Below are 20,268 nucleotides of genomic sequence, written 5' to 3'. Positions count from 1 at the left end.
CAGATTTTCACATTAAACACAGCTTGTAATAAATATTTTAGGTAGTAAAAGTATACGCTACTAGAGAGACTTTTGACTCAGCCTCACCTAAAAGCTTTTAACTCCCAGTAAATGTCAAAAATGAAGAAACAACAATTAAAATAGTGTTCCTTTACTTCAATTGTAATAGCAAATTTATTTTTAACTTATTTCATTTCATTCCTGTTTTGTTTAAATTGACATCACTATTGCATTTATTATATGCATTTTATTTACCACCTCTCCGTTTATTTTTCCCTATTAAAGGATTATAGTGTTTGATTAACTCAATTGTATATTTTTTATGTTTATTTTCTGAAAACGTCAGTTTTAAGTTATTTTTGTCTTACAGTTTTTTTCTGATATGTCCGCAAATGTTTTCAAAGTTCACTTTTCTTTTTTTTTTCTTTTACGGCCAATCAAATTTGATTAATTATGATTGTTTGATTAAAATTTGACAAGATTTTAAGTCTTCACTTATTACAAACCAATGAAATGAGATTGTTTTAATCTGAGCAATCACGTTACTTTTGATTGGCCAATAGAAACACTGAACAAACCCCAAGCTGACAGGAACATCTCAAATAAATACCCTGTCATTACTCATTGCCATCATGTCATCTTTCACTCAATGTCTTCCAATTGTGAAAGTAACTTCTCAAAATTTGATATGGAAAACTCAACTACCAGTGCTGCCATCTACGACCAAGATATTCTTACTCTGACACCAACAACTACACTGTCAGATGTTGTCGCTGCCACCATCCACGACATAAGCAGTGATAATGATAGCTGTTGTCTAGATCAATACCTTGGTACCAATGTTAGCAGCAACACAGATCAGCATCAAGGTGCTTCAGAACCATCCTGCCAGTACCAGTCTACTGAAGTTCCGCCACCTGCACATAACAACCATGAAATATCAAGCAACTATGCATACCATAAGTCATGTCAGTTCCAGTCAACTGCAGCCATGGTTACACCAACTAACAAGCGTCGACCATCACCAATTCAGACGACACCTTCATACTTCAGTCCGAGTGGTGACAGCAGATTCAACGATTCACTATCTGGTCTTCTAGGATCACCACCACCAGACAGCCCACTTGCAAGCAACCCATTTTTCGGAGATTTGCAGTATGCGCTCGCTAAAGAATGTAAGCCTACAACAAACTCAATGCCTGATTCGCTGATGTTGACCATGACAACTCAACCACAACCAGATGTATTCTACAGAGAACAATTACTACAGTCGAGGTTCAGCAAGTTGGAGCCACGATTTCCACAAGACGTCAAACAGCTTTCAAACTTTTATCGGTACCAAGCAGCCATCGTAGAAACCGACAGATTTCGAACTCTGCATCAGCAGCCGTATTATGCCGACTACCAAAAATCACTCAACAGATACTTCGATACACAGTTACATCAAATTATGGAAAGAGTAGAGAAGAGCCTAACACTTCTGGAGGAGTCTACGGCTGTCGTCCGACAACAACCATCCATCATCAAACCACGCCCACAACTATCAAAGAAAGCTATCCGTGTGATGGAAGACTGGTACGAAAATCATCTAGAACATCCATACCCATCAGGAACAATCATTGACCAGATAGCAGTACAGGGTAATGTTACAGTCGAGCAGGTCAAGAAGTGGTTCGCCAACAAAAGAAACCGCAGTAACAACACACGTACATTGACTGAGATTGCCCGTCAGAAACGTCGCCGTGCTATGCAGAAAATGTTATGAACTATATAGTGACTATCGAACTATTAATCTAGTGCTACTGTTTGTTATTAATGTTATTGTTTATTGTTAATGATTTGATATCACTGTGCAAAATAAATAAATATGAAACTAAAATTTGTTATTTGTTTAAACAGAAACACCTTATTTCGACCTTCGTACAGGGCATCAGTTTATGAATAACATGTTTGTAACCATGGTCAAGTTTTCCCGTTATTTCTCAATCTTCTATAGTCCGACCTACCCTACACAACAACTCACGTTAATACAAAACCAACAAACGCTACTTCCAAGACTACATTTACACTAACTAAAGTTCAGATGGGTTCTACAAAACACAGAAGCTTAAGTTATTGACTTCCCACACCGTATTCTAATGCAACAACGTTTGTAACGTTCATTTTGATTGGATAACGTCACTTTCTTACATGGCATCAATTGACAATTGATGCTATGGGACGTACGCGCAAGCGCAGACGGCATATGACAGATTTTAAATACATGTTTTAACGTTGTTTTCTGTCAGTTTCATTAGAATGGAGATAACAATATTGTATTTTAAGCTCCGACGGCATCAATTGGGGATTTGATGGTCGCAAATACCCGTTTACCAGTAAACTTAATTTGCGACCATCAAATCCCCAATTGATGCCGTCGGAGCTTAAAATACAATACAGTTATCTCCTAAGTATCACCCACTCAGCTTTGGACTCCGAATTGTGACAATCTTTCGGCTTTACCATAATCAGACAACAATCCGACGACACAAATAACCAGTTCAAAAAGAATTCATCAAAATGAACATTTATACTTTCTTATATAAATTTACATGATTCTGTGCTCCGCATTCCTCATTCACAAAAACACAACATGACATAACCACATCGTTTTGTGCAGAAAGTGGTGTTACACACCAACAACCAGTCACAATTTTAAGCAATCAAATAATAATGATTGATTTGTTGGTAGTTCAACTTCCAGTGGCAAATATTTCGTGCATATTGATATTTATTGATGATGTCGAACCATTGTTTCAGGTAAGGGTGAAGGTTGGTACCTATAAAAACATTCAAACACACTTCATTCGTTTCCACCTGTCCCAAGTCAGGAATTTCACGTTCATTGGTTGTTGTGTGTTGATGTGGTTCATAAGTATGCTTGTTTTCGTTTTTTTTTATATATATATAAGACCGTTGGTTTTCCTGTTTGAAATGTTTTACACTAGTATTTTGTATGCCCTTTATAGCTTACTGTTTTATGTGAGCCAAGGCTCCGTGTTGAAGGCCGTATTGTGACCTATAATGGTTTACTTTTACATACTAGTATTGTGACTCGGATGGAGTCATCTCATTGGCACTCATATCACATCTGCTAATATCTATATCATGCGAGAGCAACGACCATGAACTTTTGAAGACAAGTGATGATCATTCAGGCTGGATAAAACCTGTTTGACTGTCATCGTTTAGATTGTGTCATCATATATACTATACATGCACCGAGTTTACAAGTAGAGCAGCCCTATATATGTCTTCTGATTTTATAACATAACACTGCCAACAGCAAGATTTCCCTTGAACTAGAGTTCACATTTATTGGAGAAAACAGATGTTTTGAAGGGGGGGGGGGGTCATGTTTTCAAGATTTATTTGTTTAATCGAAGGGGTCAATCAATGAACTATTGTCACAGAGGGTCTGGAATTGGGTCTTCAGTTTCTGTATTTTTAAAATTCTGTGGCACGCGCTTTTCTTTGTCATATAAAATGACGCTAACTGACCTATGACCCCGTCTACACTGGCAACGCAATTGAATCGATTTTGAAAAGACCAGTTCGCGTTTAAATTGCACAAGCAAGATATATCGAGATCGATCTGATTTAATCCAGTTCTTTACACTACAATATGAAAAGAACCGATCTGACCTTTATTTTAATATCTACATCTCACATACATAGCATGCAATAAAAATAAGCAACAAATTTTCGAATGAAGTAAAAACAGGCTTGACCAGAGCCAATCTAACTAAAAACCGATCTCTCATCGCTCCTGTTTCTGATATGTCGCTCCCACGCGACATATCAGACACAGGAGCGATGAGAGATCGGTTTTTAATTAGATTGGACCAGAGCAACCAAAAGCAGCATACATGATAAACAGCTCAAGAATTATCTGCAAGCAGGACAGCGACATTCCAAACCGTTCCAGGACTGAACAAGACTTTTAAAATGTGAAAAACTGTTTTCAGTCCTGAAATGGTTTGGAAGGCTGTTCCATAAAGTAGCAACAGCAAATTTGAACGATTTTTTTTACCGTAACGAGTTGACTTTACCTGTGGAATTTCAAGAATATTTACATACCTGAAAGAATATTTAGATTTTTTGACATTCACCAAATTTTGTAAGCACACAGGAGCTATGTTGTTTATAATTTTAAAAGTTTCTAGAGCCATTGTTCTTATCCGTCTGATCTGCAAGGAGGGCACCTTAGCTCTAAGTAAGAGGTCCTCGTAGGAGCTGGTAAAATCCTCATACACAAAACGGAGAGCTCTTTCCTGCACCTTTTCTAGTTTTTTGGAATTTTTCTCAGTGCAAAAATGCAATGCCAAAGGGCAAAACTTATATTTACTAAGAATAAAAGTATGAAATATAGTAAGATTACTAAGTCTATCCAAAACTGAGCCGAAACGTTTTAAAACATTTAATTGCTGTGATGCCTTCCTACAGATTGAGCTGATATGAACATCAAAATTTAGCTGGTAGTCTATTTCAATGCCTAATAATTTTACTGTTTTTTCACATGTGAGGTTCGAATTTTGAATATGTATAGATGGGTTCTTTTCAAAGGTCTTTTTGCCAACAGCCAAAATTCTAGGCCTATTCATAATATCTTGGTCATTATTCTCTAATCTGTAAACCCAACCAGACCCTCATATAAAACATGTTCTTCTATCATTGGAATTACAATTTAAGGGATGAACATTAGGAGGACCATGATGAATTTTGTGATTCATATTTATTCAGCGAGATTCGAGCGGAGTTTTAACAGATTTCTTCTTTCCGGAATACCCAAGTAGTCCGTCTCCGAACCATTTTTAGTTATCGTTTCCGGTTTCACTTTCGTTTTGTTTGTTTTGGTAAGTTTCCTTTGCCAAAAAATCTATCTTATATTACAGACTATTTAAGGTTTATGTACCCTTCTGTAGCCATTTTTGTACGAATTTTTCAAACCTCAATTGTATCAAAACTAAAGATATAATAAATAATAGAGATAGGTTATTTAGTACATGTTCCAAGGGGAAACTTGATGCAAAGCATTATTTTTTACTGTTTCATTGCATTTGATAGAAAAAGAGGACTCTGTGGCAAATAAATCAAGATTTTTATAGAAAATCCACAGCCTTTAATACAGAGATTTTTGTTATAAAATTTGAAACATAAATTACTCACTTGATTTTCTATGATGTGCTAGTGTTTATTTTTTACAAAAAGTTCTAAGTAACCTGTAAATTCCAAAACACCTCGTGCTGAGTCACTAAAGTCGAGCGCACCCTCAAAGGTGTACTTGATTTTGGCCATATTTATACTTGTCTTAACCAATAACTACATTTATAAACTTGTTTTAAGGAAATCAATGCTAGCACTGCATGCAATAATCCTATATCTATCAGTCATCAAATTGCCAAATATGAAAGTACAAAGATAATGGCTGTGGATTTTCTATAAAAATCTTGATTTATTTGCCACAAAGTCCTCTTTTTCTATTAAATGCAATGGAACAGTAAAAAATAATGGTTTGCATCAAGTTTCCCCTTGGAATATGTACAAAATGGCCTATCTCTATTATTCATTATATCTGTAGTTTTGATACAATTGAAGTTTGAAAAGTTCGTACAAAAATGGCTACAGAAGGGTACATAAACCTTAAGGAACATATCGAAATTTAAAGGTCATTATACATACATGTACCTGTATCCCGTATCAGTAAATCTGTAACAGACTTAAGTTAAAGGTAGCTGTGAGTCTGTGACTGTAAATTTAGACAGTGGGACTAATATACAAGTAACTTTTATAGTTATACTTTTCCTAGTGTAAACACATACTTTGATATGCATGTGAGGCACACAATCTATGAAATAAGGACACTAAGAAGCCATCTATCATCACCATCATCATCATCATCATCATTATCATCATCATCATCTATGAAATACTTTCAAGAAATAAAATAAACATGACACTGTAATTTCTAGCGACATAATAGAATGAATTTAAAGCCAAATATTTAGACACGCCGAAACAACTTCCTTAAGTTTTTCAGTGCAAAATTCCTTCATTTTTGTAAACATATGTATAAAACATTTACAATATATATATTAAATCACACTTTGAACAGCATCACATGCAATTATTATAAATGTACTTTTTGAAGAATAAAGTATTTTGTCATATACATGTGGTAAGTAATTCTGCTTTGATAAGATAATTTCATTTATTATAAAATTTAATTAATTTAGAATGTATTGTTTTTGCTTTAATTCCAGTGGCAAATAGTTCATATTCAAGATGAAACCAAATAAACAATTAATGCAATTTAAGCCAAGGTTCTATTATGTTTGAAGTTTGTCTTAATTATACTGTGCAAATAGTATGTTTATGTATCTATTTATTGTAGTACTGAATTTGCCAGTCTTGAGTCCTCTATTGAAAAAAAATATTATTTTATCTTTTGCAGTGTTTAATAATGTGACTTATTACAATTGGTCTTGTTGAAAAACAATTGAAATGGATGAAGAAAAATGTACAGTTGATGAACTTCAAAATGTGATCACTGCTCCAACTGGTGGACTTACAATGTTACCCTCCACTGCTTATGATGAAGTATATCCAAATCTATATCTCGGAGAGGAGTAAGTGAAAAATAACTGAGTATTCCTAATTATTTGTTGGATACCAATTTTTACTGGATTTTATTGGTACAGGTGAACCCCAAATTCAAATGTTCAACAAATTACAAATTTTAAAAGGCTTTGTATGCAGAGATTGGTAAACCATGACCTCAAATATCCAAGAAAAAATGCATGTTTTCAAAATTCCATGAATATTGATACCCCGGAAAATAAATGAATCGACAGTAGTAGTGATTTATTGCACAAGTCATGATTTTACAAGTTTTTTTTTAGGTTAGCCATACATGTAAGTTACAACTTCTGTTATTAGCATCAAAGGCCTAAAAATATTTATATCAAAATTGAAAAAAAATCATTGAAGTTTCTTTGATGTGTATATCTTTTTTTTTCTTCAGTTTTTTCAAAGATCCTTAATATAATATAACCAGCTTCATAGATGAGTTAAATTATTATGCATTGTAAAAAAATTGAAGATAATTGAGAATTGAAACAGGGAATGTGTCAAAGAACAGATAACAGCTCATGGCCCCCAATAGTCTTCAACACAGTGAGAAAATCCAGCACTCAGATGCAGGCTTATGCAGGCCCCAAACAAAAATGTATACATAATGTACTAGTTCAGAGAAAATGGTAACACACTAAACTATGAAGCTTATACATGAACCTAAATGTAAAAAACATACAAGACTAACAATGGCCAGAGATTCCCGACTTGGATCAGGCACTATATATATTGGGGTTCAACTTGTTTTGTGAGATCTCAACTCTCCTCCTATACCTCTTGCCAATATAGAATAAAACAAATAGATAGCAATACCCACAGTAAAACTCAATTTAAAAGAAGTCTAAGCCTAATGTTAGAATACATGTAGGTAACAGAAGAAACTAACAACAGCTTGTTTTCTGATGCAATGCATGTATGTTTGAAATTGATCTTTTTTTTCATAGTACAATAGCTCTAAGCAGAGTAGGCCTGAGAAATTTAGGAATAACTTATCTACTTAATGTGGCACAGGGGGATACCAAGTACCATGTGAATGGAAACGATGTAATGTACCATAAAGTTAACATTGAGTATCTTGGATTAGAAGCTACAGATCAAATGAACTTTGACCTCTCCATTTATTTTGAGAAAGGAGCAGATTTTATAGAAAAGGGATTAAAAAGTGGCGGTAAAGTATATTTATCATTTTAATATGGTTATCGTTTGTAATTCATAAGTAGACCTCAAAGGAAATTATAAAATTGGAAATTTTAGGCAGGTGAATGGGATAGTAGTATACAGATGTTAAACCAATATTTGGGTACCTTGCCTGAGTCTAACAAAGTGGACTTATATGGTTTATGCTTCAGTTTATTGGGGAAAAAAAAGCATACTTTAATAGTTCAGATTATTTTCTCATACAAATTATTTAAATTAAGAATCTATTATCTTTTGATTAAACCATAGGTCACTCATTCTTTAACACCTACGGTAGTTTCTTTTACAGACTTTATAGATATAAGAAGATGAGGTATGAGTGCCAATGAGACATCTCTCCATCCATGTCACAATTTATAAAAGTAAAACATTATAGGTCAAAGTACGTTCTTCAACACAGAGCCTTGACTCACACCGAAAAAGCAAGCTATATAAAGGGCCCCAAAAAATTACTAGTGTAAAACCATTCAAATTTAGTAATTTACTGTTTTTAAATCTGTTTCTCTAAGGTTAAGTGGTTGTACAATGTGTTGTTAACATGTTCAGAACCTGTTTACATGCATCTTAACTAAAACCTCAAGCTTTTAGTCAAAACCACAACATTTTTAAAGTATTTAATGCATATTATAATAGTTTTAAGAATGGTAACTCAAATTTAATGATATAGATTAATTTATGTCATCTTTTCTTCCAGGAAAAGTAATGGTAAATTGTAAGCAAGGGGTAAGCAGATCAGCGACATTGGTTCTTGCATATCTTATGATAAAATGTCACATGACAGCACAAGAAGCTGTACGAACTGTCAGAGCTAAGCGAGAAATTGATCCAAATGAAGGATTTCTACAACAGATCTGTGATTTAAATCAAACTCTTAAGAAAGCTGGACATTTTGGTATACCATCAAGTTGATGAATAGACAATTCTGAATTTGAATAGATTAACATTTGGACATGTGCATTATATTATTTTTTTGTACTTATGTAACAATTGTTTAAGCTCTCACATATATAATGGTAAATAGTGGCAGGGGGAATGGGAAATTTAACATCCCTGTCAGGAGATTGGTCTTTAAATTTTGGGGAAAAAATTGGAAGGCTTCTAACATGCCTATAATCTGATATCTGTTTAGTTGACACCTTTGCATATTGTTTAAACTATTGAATCCAGTACTTCAATATGGTTTCTATTTATAAGCAATATATACTTTTACATGTCTTTTATTATTCAATCTCCTTTCATGCTTTTTTTTTATATAACTTTTATATCATGGTTGTTGTGATTCGTGATCTCAGAAATGGAATGTTCTCAAATATATTAATCATGTCCAAAAGAATACTTATTTACATTTTGTTTGTGCAATTTGGGGTATTTACTCTGTATTTCTTTAAAAACCATGTGCAATTGTTTGTTCTTTTTTGTCAATAAACAATTTTGTATTTGTAACTTTTTGTTGTTATGTTGACCAGCACTGACACTATTATTCCAATTCTGCATGCAAATTAAATGATGTTCTAGTTTGTAATATAAAGGCTCAAATACAGACATGAATACAATTGGCACTCGAACACATCTTAAGTTAAATAGGGTGTAGAATCATATAATATTATATTGTGTGTAAGTGTACTATACCAAGGGCAGCTTCAATATAAAATCCAAAATACCTGTCCAAACAAATTCATGTGGGACTGGAGAGTGGTAGTCACAGATTCAACAATAGGCAACTTTTTAAAATTTGAGGTTTTTCCATAAAATTTCTTATGTCAGAATGGTTATATTATGATGTCCTAAAAAGAACTGATGGTCCAAAGACGTTATTGATTTTGATTTACCTTGGTCAACCAGTGTAACTCATTTATTAAGAACAACTCAAAATTGGTTCATTTAAGAATGTTTGTCCAGAAAAAAAAGTATCTGGTTCATAAACATTTCAGTTTATATCAGTTCATAAAGATGTGGTACTAGTGCCAATGAGACAAATCTCCAATCCAAGCTACAATTTGTTAAGGTAAACAAATATTGGTAAAGTACAGCTTGCAAAACGAAGCATGGCAGCAAGCTGTAAATGGCCCCAAAATTGACTACTGTAAACTATTCAAACAAGAAAACCAATGGTCTAATCTATATAAAAAACAAGAAACACTTATAAGGTCACACTATAAAATATCAACTGAATGTTTATTCAGTACTAAGCTTGCTTCAAATGAACATCACTCACGCTGTATTGAAGACCAATTGGTGGCCTTTTGCTGTTTTCTACTCTGGTCGGGTTGTTGTCTCTTTGACACATTCCCCATTTCAATTCTTAATTTAATAAAACAGGGTTTTGCTCATTGTTAAAGGCACTTACTTACAATATAGTCAGTATTTTGACCTATTAAATAGTTGCTTATATCCACATAATTTGATAGTACATTTAGTCCTTTATTGTCACATTATGTCAGAGGAACATGGCAAGCAAAGCACATATATCTTTTTTATATGTAGATGTAAAATGAATGCAACATACCTACATGTGAAACAGTTCACTCTACAAATAAGTTTACCTCAATATAAAAACTGCCATGGCAGATACAGCACCTTTAGAAAGGACTAGAAATTGATGGCTGCTATGTATCCAGTAGCAAAATAGTGTGTTTCTAACACACTAAATACATGTCAATTTGATATAAATTTACCCTGGTTTGTACTTATACCACTTTGAACAGTCTGCAGAAAGATTAATTATTCTGACCTTGTGTTGACAATTCTTTTTATTACTCCTCAATTGTAAATGGTTGGTAGAGATTTTTTGTTTTTCCCAAGCCCAGAATGCAAAATTATTCATCTTTACGCTTTATGAAGAAAAAACACTTTATAAATTTGTATATGTACAAAGTGCCTTTTGGAATGAACTTTTATCAGGAATGCTAAGATCCAAAAAATTTGAAAGCCAAGGGTGTTAATACCTTAATACATCAGAAGCTATAATATTATGACAGCAAGAAGCTGTCAGAGTGAAAGCAAACCAGATATTTAAACATTTCTTTGTATCCAGGTATTTTTCAATATCACAAAGCCATAATTCCTGAACAGTAAAAGTCCCTCATCAATATTGAACTTGACCTCCATTTTGTCATCAGTAACAATAAATTGAAATTTAGAAATCTGTGGTTTAATGGTTTCTGAGCTATATACAGCCTGGACACAACTGGAAACACCATTTTTTACTCTTTCAAGAACCATAAATCCTGAACAGTGAAAGTGAAAATCATCAATATCAAAGGTAACCTCCATTTTGTCATCAGTAACAACATATTAAAATTTGAAAAGTTTTGGTTAAACGGTTCATAAGTAAATGCATGAACACTTGATTGGCAGCAGCCTGCCATCCTGGATGAACCTGCCCACCTATACTTTATTAAATAACAACAAACTACAAATATATATGTTTACTAATCATTCACAATACTCAACAATATTTAAGCATTAACACTGATACAGTATCTTGCCTCTCTATTTCTTACAAAAATAGCCTCAATACAAAATCTAATAGAAAGCAACTACAGCTGAAATTTTACATATTAGCATAAATTTTCATAATCTATTTGACAAATATCTCAATGAAAACTTTTCAATCAGTAATAAACTTTGAAAAGAGTTTCTGCTTCCTAATGTCAGATGATTTGTCTATTAAAAGTACAAAGTTCAATTCCTTTTCATGTCTATGTTGTCATATTACAGATTAAAAGATTTGGTCTCATTAATAACGCTGCCATACAAAAGAGTTTCTTCCCTTTGACGTATCAAACACCAAAATGATCATTAATTGCTTCAATAAGATCAGCCTTCTTTTTACTTGCTGGAGTGATTCCTTGTTTCTTACATACTTCCTGCAACAAAGCTACTGTCAGCTTGCCCAACTACAAATATAAAATAAAGTGATTAGCAAGAAGAAATTTTCATTTAGACAGACAATAATTTACAAAATCAACTGTTGCCGCCGTCATGTAAAATTGGCACCGTGTTTTTAGTCAAAATTTTTTAAATTACCAGCCACGCTCACTCAAGATGACGTTTTTCAATTAGTAGAATCAAAATCTTTCCATAAACTACTACTGTCCTATCTTTAATTGTTTTTGAACTGTATAATCCTGACCTTCACATTGTCCAAGATTATTTTCAATGGTGGAATCCGACATTGTTATTACTGGAAGTGTTGCCTTGGAGTTTCACATTCAGTTTATTTTCTCGGGTCACTGGGATCTTTTTATCATTTTTATTGTTTACATGCAAAAAGCATGGGAAAGTGTTTTACATCAATGACATGGATTTTACCGGAGAGTTACGAATGCAGGCGCGGATCCAGAGGGGGGGTTCCGGGGGTTGGAACCCCCCCTTTTTTTTGGACGATCAATGCATTTGAATGGGGACATGTAATTTGAACCCCCCCCCTTTGTCCTGGGTTAGGAACCCCCCCTTTTTAAAATGGCTGGATCCGCCCCTGGAATGTTATGAAAATAAAGTATCCTCATAGAAACCATGATGGCGGATTTACAATGAAAATTATCTTGGAAAATGTGAAGGTCAGGATTATACATATAATCACAACAAAAGGTAGGACAGTACTGATTTTGTGGAAAGATTTTTGATTCGCTAAATAACAAATATCATCTCGAATGAATGCAGTTTGCAGTTTAAAAATTAAGACCAACAACATGGTGTCAATTGTACCTGAAGGCGTCTATACATATATAACCAGGGATGAATGGGCAGTGGCCTATGAAAATATCAAAATCTCATTCTATTTTAAAAGTTTTAGACAAATATACGTTTTAAGTCAAATAACTGTAAATTCAGAATTTATTGCAAGGCTATGATTAATGCAAATAGTCTGACTTAGTAAGTATCGCAATAATAACTTAAAATCTGTATACAGCTTGTTCTGATCTCAAATTTTAATTCCTTATGTCAAAATCGCAAAAATATCTGATTTTACAGGAACTGGTAAATGAAAAAGTAATTTGCTATATTTTGTATTTATCAATTAAGGTACACACATATCAAATTGTTCATTACAGTGTATCAAAAGCAGAGAAATAATAAATACCAGAAGAAGTTACATTGATAAATAATATAAAATTATATATCATTACCCTTCCATTTTCAGCCTCTGTTTTAGCATCCAACATAGCCAATGCCCCATCAGTCTTAGCTTTCTTAGCAGCAGGGTCTGCAGCAGCTCCTGCTTTCTACAAAATGATAGCAGTATTATTATTGAGCTGCATTATGTTTATCGTCGCTGTTATGCAAAAACCTCGTATCTCAACATTTTGCGGAAATCTTTTTATCGATTATTTAGAATTAAATATGTATGTTCCACTATATGCGAAAATATCTGACCTTCTAACCAATCATCAACCCGAATTCTGACATGTGACGAAAAAGTGTAGTCGGATTGGTGAGACATTTTGTTGTGCAAAAATATCGTATCTCAAAAGAAAAAAATTTTGCACGGCAGCTGACATTATTACAGGTACAGTTTTATCAATTTTAGGTTCTCAAAGCTAATATATTAGCTTAAAAATAATGAAAATACAATATAGGTGCAGAAATTTTTGCTCGTCTTGGTAATTGATTGGTTAGAAGATCAGATATTTTCGCATACAGCGGAACATACATATTAAATTCTAAATAATCGAAAAAAGATTTCAGATTTTACTGCCTGGTGTAAAATTATCAAAACCTTAGATACGAGGTTTTTGCATAACAGCGACGTTATATTCCTCATCCTGGAAAATTGCATTGCTGTATAACTAACTGGTATTTTACTTTTGACTTCTTCATTCTGACTTCCCAAAGCTTGTGGAAAATGGGATAAATAGTTATGAAAAACTGTTCTCAAATTTAAAACCAGATGCTCCGCAGGGTGCAGCTTTATACGACCGCAGAGTTTGAACCCTGAACAGTTGGGACAAGTATAGACACAACATTCAAGCTTGATACAGCTCTGAATTTGGATTGTGATTAAATAGTTGACACAACATAGGTTTCTGAAACAGAATGAATGTAGTCTAAGAACTTAAACTTAGAAAAACTTAAATATTTTAAATTGGACATTTATCTATTATGGTCCAATATCCAAAATCTAAATACATGGTTAGATTTAGCATATCAAAGAACCCCAAGAATTCAATTTTTGATGAAATCAGATAAAGTTCAATTTTGGACCCTTTAGACCTCAAAGTGGACCAATAGACCACTTTCGAGTTCATCTGTCACCGGCAAAAACTCATCAATTATGCGCGCCTTTATGACGTCATTTACCAGATAGAGGGGATCGCCTGTATCCCTGCACTATTTACGTTCATCAAGCGTCTTAGTGATCGTCTTTGTGCAGGATAAACTAGAAATAATGGTTGTTCTGTAGGTACTTAATGACAATTCCCTAATGACAGCAGTGCTGATTGTCAATTTTGAGAATTTAATTTGCTGAATAATTCGTACAATATAGAATTATAGTTTTCCAACCACTCGCTCAACATTGAAACGGAAGTGACGACGCCCCTAAACGCACAAATGACGTTGACTAAAACCAGAGTTTTTGACGGAAATGCATCAAACTCGAAAGTTGTCTATTTGATAACCGGGCCCAAATATCAGAAATCTAAATACATGGTTAGATTCAACATATATCAAAGAACCCCATATATTCAATTTTTGTTGAAATCAAACAAAGTTTAATTTTGGACCCCGATTTGGACCAACTTGAAAACTGGGCCTATAATCAAAATTCTAAATACATGTTTAGATTCAGCATATCAAAGAACCCCAATGATTCAATTTTTGTTGATATCAAACAAAATTTAATTTTGGACCCTGATTTTGACCAACTTGAAAACTGGGCCTATAATCAAAATTCTAAATATTTTAGATTCAGCATATCAAAGAACCCCAAGGATTCAATTTTTGTTGATATCAAACAAAGTTTAATTTTGGACCATGATTTAGACCAACTTGAAAACTCCAAGGCCCATAATCAAAAATCTAAGTACAAGTTTAGATTCAGCATATCAAAGAACCCCAAGAATTCAGTTTATGTTGAATTCAAACAAAGTTTAATTTTGGACCATGATTTGGACCAACTTGAAAACTGGGCCCATAATCAAAAATCTGAGTAAATGTTTAGATTCAGCATATCAAAGAACGCCAAGAATTCAAATTTTGTTAAAATTAAACTAAGTTTTATTTTGACCCTTTGGACTTTAATGTAGACCAATTTGAAAACAGGACCAAAATTTAAGAATCTACATACACAGTTAGATTCGGCATATCAAAGAACCCCAATTATTCAATTTTTGATGAAATCAAACAAAGTTTAATTTTGGACCCTTTGGTCCCTTTTTGGCCCCTAATTCCTAAACTATTTGGACCAAAACTCCCAAAATCAATCCCAACATTCGTTATGTGTTCATAAACCTTGTGTTTAAATTTCATAGATTTCTATTTACTTATACTAAAGTTATTGTGCAAAAACCAAGAAAAAAGCTTATTTGGGCCCATTTTTGGCCCCTAATTCCTAAACTGTTGGGACCAAAATGTCATACCAATAAATGACCGCAAATTTTTTTTGCGGTCATATAAAAAATGATTGTTTCACATTAGAAATAGTCCACAGCCATTATTTTTGCATCCAATTGAATGGTGAACAGAACACATAAGAGAGATAACTCTTAAATCAGCTGAACATTTCAATCACATTTTTACCCAATGAGAAATCAAGCTTCTCACTAATCAAAATAAGTGTTTGTCAAACTGTTATATATCCAATGACATTATTCCTGTCAATTGTGTAATTCTAATTTCTTAAAATTTTTATTTTTTTCTTAACAAGCCAAATAAATGTTTTCTCAAAATTTTATAAAAATTGCCAAATCTATTTAAGTCAAAGTATTTGGTACCCCCTTAAATACAACATTCTTGAATCATAGTTGATTGCAAAAGAAAACAAGAATGTGTCCTTAGTACACAGAGGCCCTACTTGTACTATCATTTTGTATGTTTAGTGGACCGTGAAATTTGGGTCAAAACTCTAATTTGGCATTAAAATTAGCAAGATCATATCATAAGGAACATGTATACTAAGCTTCATGTCGTTCATCAAAAACTACCCTAACCAAAAACTTTAACCTGAAGGGGGACAAACAGACGGACGAACAGAGGCACAGATTAGAAAACATACTGACCCTCTTCTATTATAGGTGGGGCATAAAAATGGGGGTCAAGGTGCTGATTTATAGGCTATTAATAGAAAACCTAGTTTTTTAAACGCATGAGATAGCAGTTCTTCCCACCATGCATCAAAACTCTATAGAAATTACTGATATAAGAAATTATTGATAATAGAAAAGTAAACAGTGTTTATTTGGTTCAAATTGTACACCCCTGCATTGCATTAACCTTGAATTGGAAAAAAACTGGACATAATTGGTCATGCAATGTAAAGTTGTAAGGAAATAAATTTTTCATCTTTTTATAAGACTAACTTGGAATTCCCTAGTAGGTGCGAGACCACAATTATTTCGTAGTGCATTTCTTTTAGACAATAAATGCAAATTAAAAAAATCCCACCTGCGCTTTCTCAATAAAATTTTTACAGTGTGTCGTACTACTTTTGGGACAAATTATATCAAAATTATAGAAAACTTCATCGGCTCTAACTCAAAATATGGACAATTTTATGTTAAGGGGTCTTGAAATCTTTCGACAGCTTCCGAAGTGCTAATTTTTAACCTTTTTCAACTGGACCAAATCACTACTTTACTTTAAAATTCATTACCCAAATTTTTTGACAGTGTCATTTCATCCCTTGACTTACTATTTGAGGCATAAAACATGGAGAAATACATTTGGAAGGGGTATGTAAAAAAAATTGGCAAGTAACACACTGTCCACACTAGGGACTACATTCGTGGACAACGAAAATCAAGGGACGACAATTGTGGTCTCTGACCAGTTTGAAAATATAAAATGTTTCAATTCTACAGAAGGTAAAAGTCAAGTTAATGCAAAACCCCTGAAATTTAAATTTGAATGAATTTAAACTTTTATAATATTTGTACATGTAGTTGTCCATTTTGTGAATTCTAACATACCGTTATGATTTTTTCAGTGTTTTTTCCTTTAAAAATTAGACAAGGAAAAATGTGTAAAATATTAAATATAGGTCTTTACACTTTAATTTAATTTTCTACTTTTAACTAAATTTCAAATTAGCATTTTCAAATATAAGAGAGCATTTTATGCTCAGTTTACTTTGTCTTGTCACAAAATGTTGCAATTATAGAAGAGTCAAATTTATAAATGGAATTCATATATTATTACTTGATCCTTCATTTTGTAAATTACAAGTTTATATTTTCTATTATTAACTGCCATAAACTATTCTGATAACAAACTACACTATTCAAATGTAGAAAGGCTTAGCCAGTCTAAACTTGCGTTGACATTAACTAAGAATGTGATCACAGTAAAATAAATACTTTTAACTTTAATATAAGATACATACCCTTTTCTTTCCAGGTTCATATCCAGCAGGAAATACCAGATCTTTAAATTCATCTATCAACTTCCCTGCTCTTTTTGTCATTCCTGCATCATTTGGCACTGAAATAAAGTTACTTTTAATACAGAGAACTACAAATAATCACACAATTTACATTGCTTTTCGTATTTTATATATAAAACTAAGTTTTGGCATGACATGAAAGCATCAGCCTGTTGTCTTATTTCGAAAAGTCTTTCAACCAGAATTAATGCAATTTTGTCATTTAAAACTAATGTTTAACAAATCAGCTCCTGATCTGAAGTTACTATAAAACATGAATGTATCCATAGTACACGGTTGCCCCATCTGCACAATCATATTCTATGTTCAGTGGACCGTGAAAATGGGGAAAAATTTCTAATTTGGCATTGAAATTCAGACGGAAGGAGGAACGAACGGACACACAGACCAGAAAACATAATGCCCATAAATGGGGCATAAAAAGTGTAGAAAAGCAAAATTTGCATGACATTTTCTTTGTCAATGGGAGGTCAATCCACCTAAAGTTAGTTAAGGATGTACTTAGGTGAGGTTTTGGAATAAGTGTCAAATGTTCGGGTTCCTTGGTGTTTTTTCCATACGATACAAGGTAAAATATTTTGCCCCATTACACCTATTTATCTTTTAACAGAAGACTTAATAGCTCATAAAAGGTTGTTTGACAAAATTTAAGCAGATTCTTGATTTTCTTTCCTTTGATTTGAGACCCATATAATACCAATGCAAATATAAGGTAAAAGTCCTAGTCAGCCTTTTCCCGCCATATTTTAAAAATCAAATATCTTGAAAAGGAGCTCCATGACATTTTGATCCTTAACTAATACTCTTCCAGCTTAAAGTATCAATTTTGAATTATTGATGTACTTAATTTTACCTTAGCTCACCTAAGTACATCCTTAAGTACAATAAGATGTAGTCATACAAAATCACATCTAACTTAACAAACATATAGCAACTGTTTGCTTTCAGAATGATGGAAGGATGAACAAGTGCACACTGCAAGCCCTTGCCACTTAGACTTAGTGGAAGCTGTAAAAATGTGCACAGTTCTTTCAAATAAGTGAGAAAATAGAAAATATAACCAATGTAAAGAACAAAACTACAAAATCTCTTATATTCTCTGACTTCATTCATTTCATATATTACTAGTTAGTCTTAACATAATAATTACTGTTGTATTAGATCCCAGACTGTTCCATTGCATAATAAGTCGTTTCAATGTTGCTTATTTTTTGTGATAATATAAATAAGACCAAAAAGACAAAATACAAGGCTATTAGGTTTCTAAGTGTGATATTTAATATAAAATGTAAGAATAACTACTTGTATAATCCACCATTTCTTCAGGTTCATCTCTGTCTAATGCCAAAGCTTCTATATTCCTCCAGTATTTCTGTAATACAGGGTTTTCAAAGCTTTCACTGTTGAAAGTAAATGCTAACTTTTTTATCATATCCTTTGCTTTGTCTATCTGTTCTGTATTTGCTGGAAAATTAAAGTAAAAGGAATAAAATGTTTATATTCTTTTCTGATTAGCAGTAATAGAATCTGGTTCACAGATCAAAATCATGTTAAAGTTCCTGGTCAGTAAAAAAATATGAATTGTCAGTAAAAAGAACGAAATAGTCTTTTCAGTCTGTAATTCTGAATATGACATGAATACTGAAACCAAAAAACCACTATTATATCAGGCTGAACCCACAAAGGTCCAATTATTTTATGCTGAACCCAGAAAGGTCAAATTACTTAAATTGAAGTGGACAACACACCTAAACTAAGCCAAAATGAATGTCCAAAGTAAACTTTTATCTATAATCTCATATTCATTTAAGTATTTTTATTTTTTAAAGCTTAACAAAATAAAAGGGATGTACCCATGCAATATGCTATACCTGATATAGGGTTCTAAAGTGAAAACCCTTACAACCCCAATTTTTTTTCAATTCTTATTAGTAATAAAGATTAATTTAAAGCATTTTTAAGGTTCAAATTTTTCTTACCTCTAACTGTTTCATCAAGTTTAACTTTCCTAAAATCATCAGCAAAAGGCAGAATTATGACATGAAATCCTGGTGGAGTTATCTGCACTTTATGCTCATCTAATTCTTCTTCCTGAAAACATGTCCGCAAAATGATTGGAACTAAAATAATCATCAAAAGAGTCTATTGTAATAAACTTGAAAATCAAAGAGCAGATTGCTCTGAGGGATACGATTGCCATTGTTTCATTGACACATGTATGCATGTAGCTGGATAATATTATTTTCAAAACTAATTCAAATGACAAACAGACATGTAAAATAGTTACAAAATAGCCAAACCCGGGTAAAAGTGTATGAACAATGTAATTAGGTCTATTGTGTTTTATTTTTGTACTATCAATACCAAGTTTACTTTCCACAGCAGTCACTGACTGACTCAGAGTGAGAGATGTCAGAGAAGGTATTTTATTTCACTCATTGGTTACATTATATTTTATTAAGTGTCTGTTATCGATGCGCCGACGTATAGTCATCAATGTGCTGATCGATCGTCGTATGATGTAGATGTAGATTTCAATTCGTATCTATCACCTTTTTCCTACGTTAATTCTAGGAGGAACCCCATTCCTAACTCTTTAAATATTTAATTTCCTTTGGGTCAGTCATCATGGCTCCTTTCCGTACACATTTATCGGTTTAAATTGCATTCGTTTTTAATATAATACGACGTTTATTGACAGAACCAGCTAATACTCGACGTCTTGTTTATATTCAGAATTCACGGAAGTTACTGCCGGAAGGGAAAGAACTCGAAACGATAATATGGAAGACTCC

The 20,268-nt window shown here is 33.0% G+C and overlaps 3 protein-coding genes across 4 annotated transcripts in view; 2 read left to right on the top strand and 1 right to left on the bottom strand.

Moving 5' to 3' along the window:
• Nucleotides 1-510: 510 nt before the first annotated feature.
• On the top strand, nt 511-1,861 carry LOC139482815 (uncharacterized). Its single transcript, XM_071266862.1, has one exon. The coding sequence runs from the start codon at nt 650-652 to the stop codon at nt 1,763-1,765; it is 1,116 nt and encodes a 371-aa protein (XP_071122963.1). The 5' UTR covers nt 511-649; the 3' UTR covers nt 1,766-1,861.
• A 2,995-nt stretch (nt 1,862-4,856) lies between these two features.
• On the top strand, nt 4,857-9,312 carry LOC139481043 (dual specificity protein phosphatase 3-like). 2 transcript variants are annotated; one of them, XM_071264094.1, is made up of 4 exons: nt 4,857-4,895; nt 6,494-6,668; nt 7,617-7,840; nt 8,564-9,312. In XM_071264094.1, exons 2-4 carry the CDS (start codon nt 6,544-6,546, stop codon nt 8,776-8,778), a joined length of 564 nt encoding a protein of 187 aa, XP_071120195.1. In that variant the 5' UTR covers nt 4,857-4,895; nt 6,494-6,543; the 3' UTR covers nt 8,779-9,312. The 2 variants fall into 2 exon arrangements, with proteins under 2 accessions (XP_071120195.1, XP_071120196.1); XM_071264095.1 differs by lacking the exon at nt 4,857-4,895 and adding an exon at nt 5,688-5,770.
• Nucleotides 9,313-11,282: 1,970 nt separating this feature from the next.
• Nucleotides 11,283-20,268, bottom strand: part of LOC139481042 (X-ray repair cross-complementing protein 5-like) — a 39,740-nt gene continuing 30,754 nt past the window's right edge. Inside the window, exons 16-20 of the mRNA XM_071264093.1 lie at nt 19,453-19,564; nt 18,776-18,937; nt 17,414-17,511; nt 13,002-13,097; nt 11,283-11,768 (exon numbers count right to left, since the gene is read on the bottom strand). Of these exons, the coding sequence (XP_071120194.1) occupies nt 11,652-11,768; nt 13,002-13,097; nt 17,414-17,511; nt 18,776-18,937; nt 19,453-19,564 (585 nt within the window). The 3' untranslated portion in view covers nt 11,283-11,651. The remainder of the gene's footprint in view (nt 11,769-13,001; nt 13,098-17,413; nt 17,512-18,775; nt 18,938-19,452; nt 19,565-20,268) is intronic.

The sequence above is a fragment of the Mytilus edulis genome, chromosome 7 (assembly GCF_963676685.1).
Source record: "Mytilus edulis chromosome 7, xbMytEdul2.2, whole genome shotgun sequence".
Taxonomy (NCBI): Eukaryota; Metazoa; Mollusca; class Bivalvia; order Mytilida; family Mytilidae; genus Mytilus; species Mytilus edulis.
Note: the sequence above shows the minus strand (reverse complement) of the source record. Positions and strands in the feature narration are given on the sequence as shown.

Excerpts from the sequence above, each read along its gene's own strand:
- LOC139482815 (XM_071266862.1), top strand. The coding sequence starts at position 650 with ATGTCTTCCAATTGTGAAAGTAACTTCTCAAAATTTGATATGGAAAAC.
- LOC139481043 (XM_071264094.1), top strand. The coding sequence starts at position 6,544 with ATGGATGAAGAAAAATGTACAGTTGATGAACTTCAAAATGTGATCACT. Across the intron at positions 6,669-7,616 it reads AATCTATATCTCGGAGAGGA|TACAATAGCTCTAAGCAGAG; the intron begins GTAAGTGAAAAA and ends TTTTTTTCATAG. Across the intron at positions 7,841-8,563 it reads AAAGGGATTAAAAAGTGGCG|GAAAAGTAATGGTAAATTGT; the intron begins GTAAAGTATATT and ends CTTTTCTTCCAG.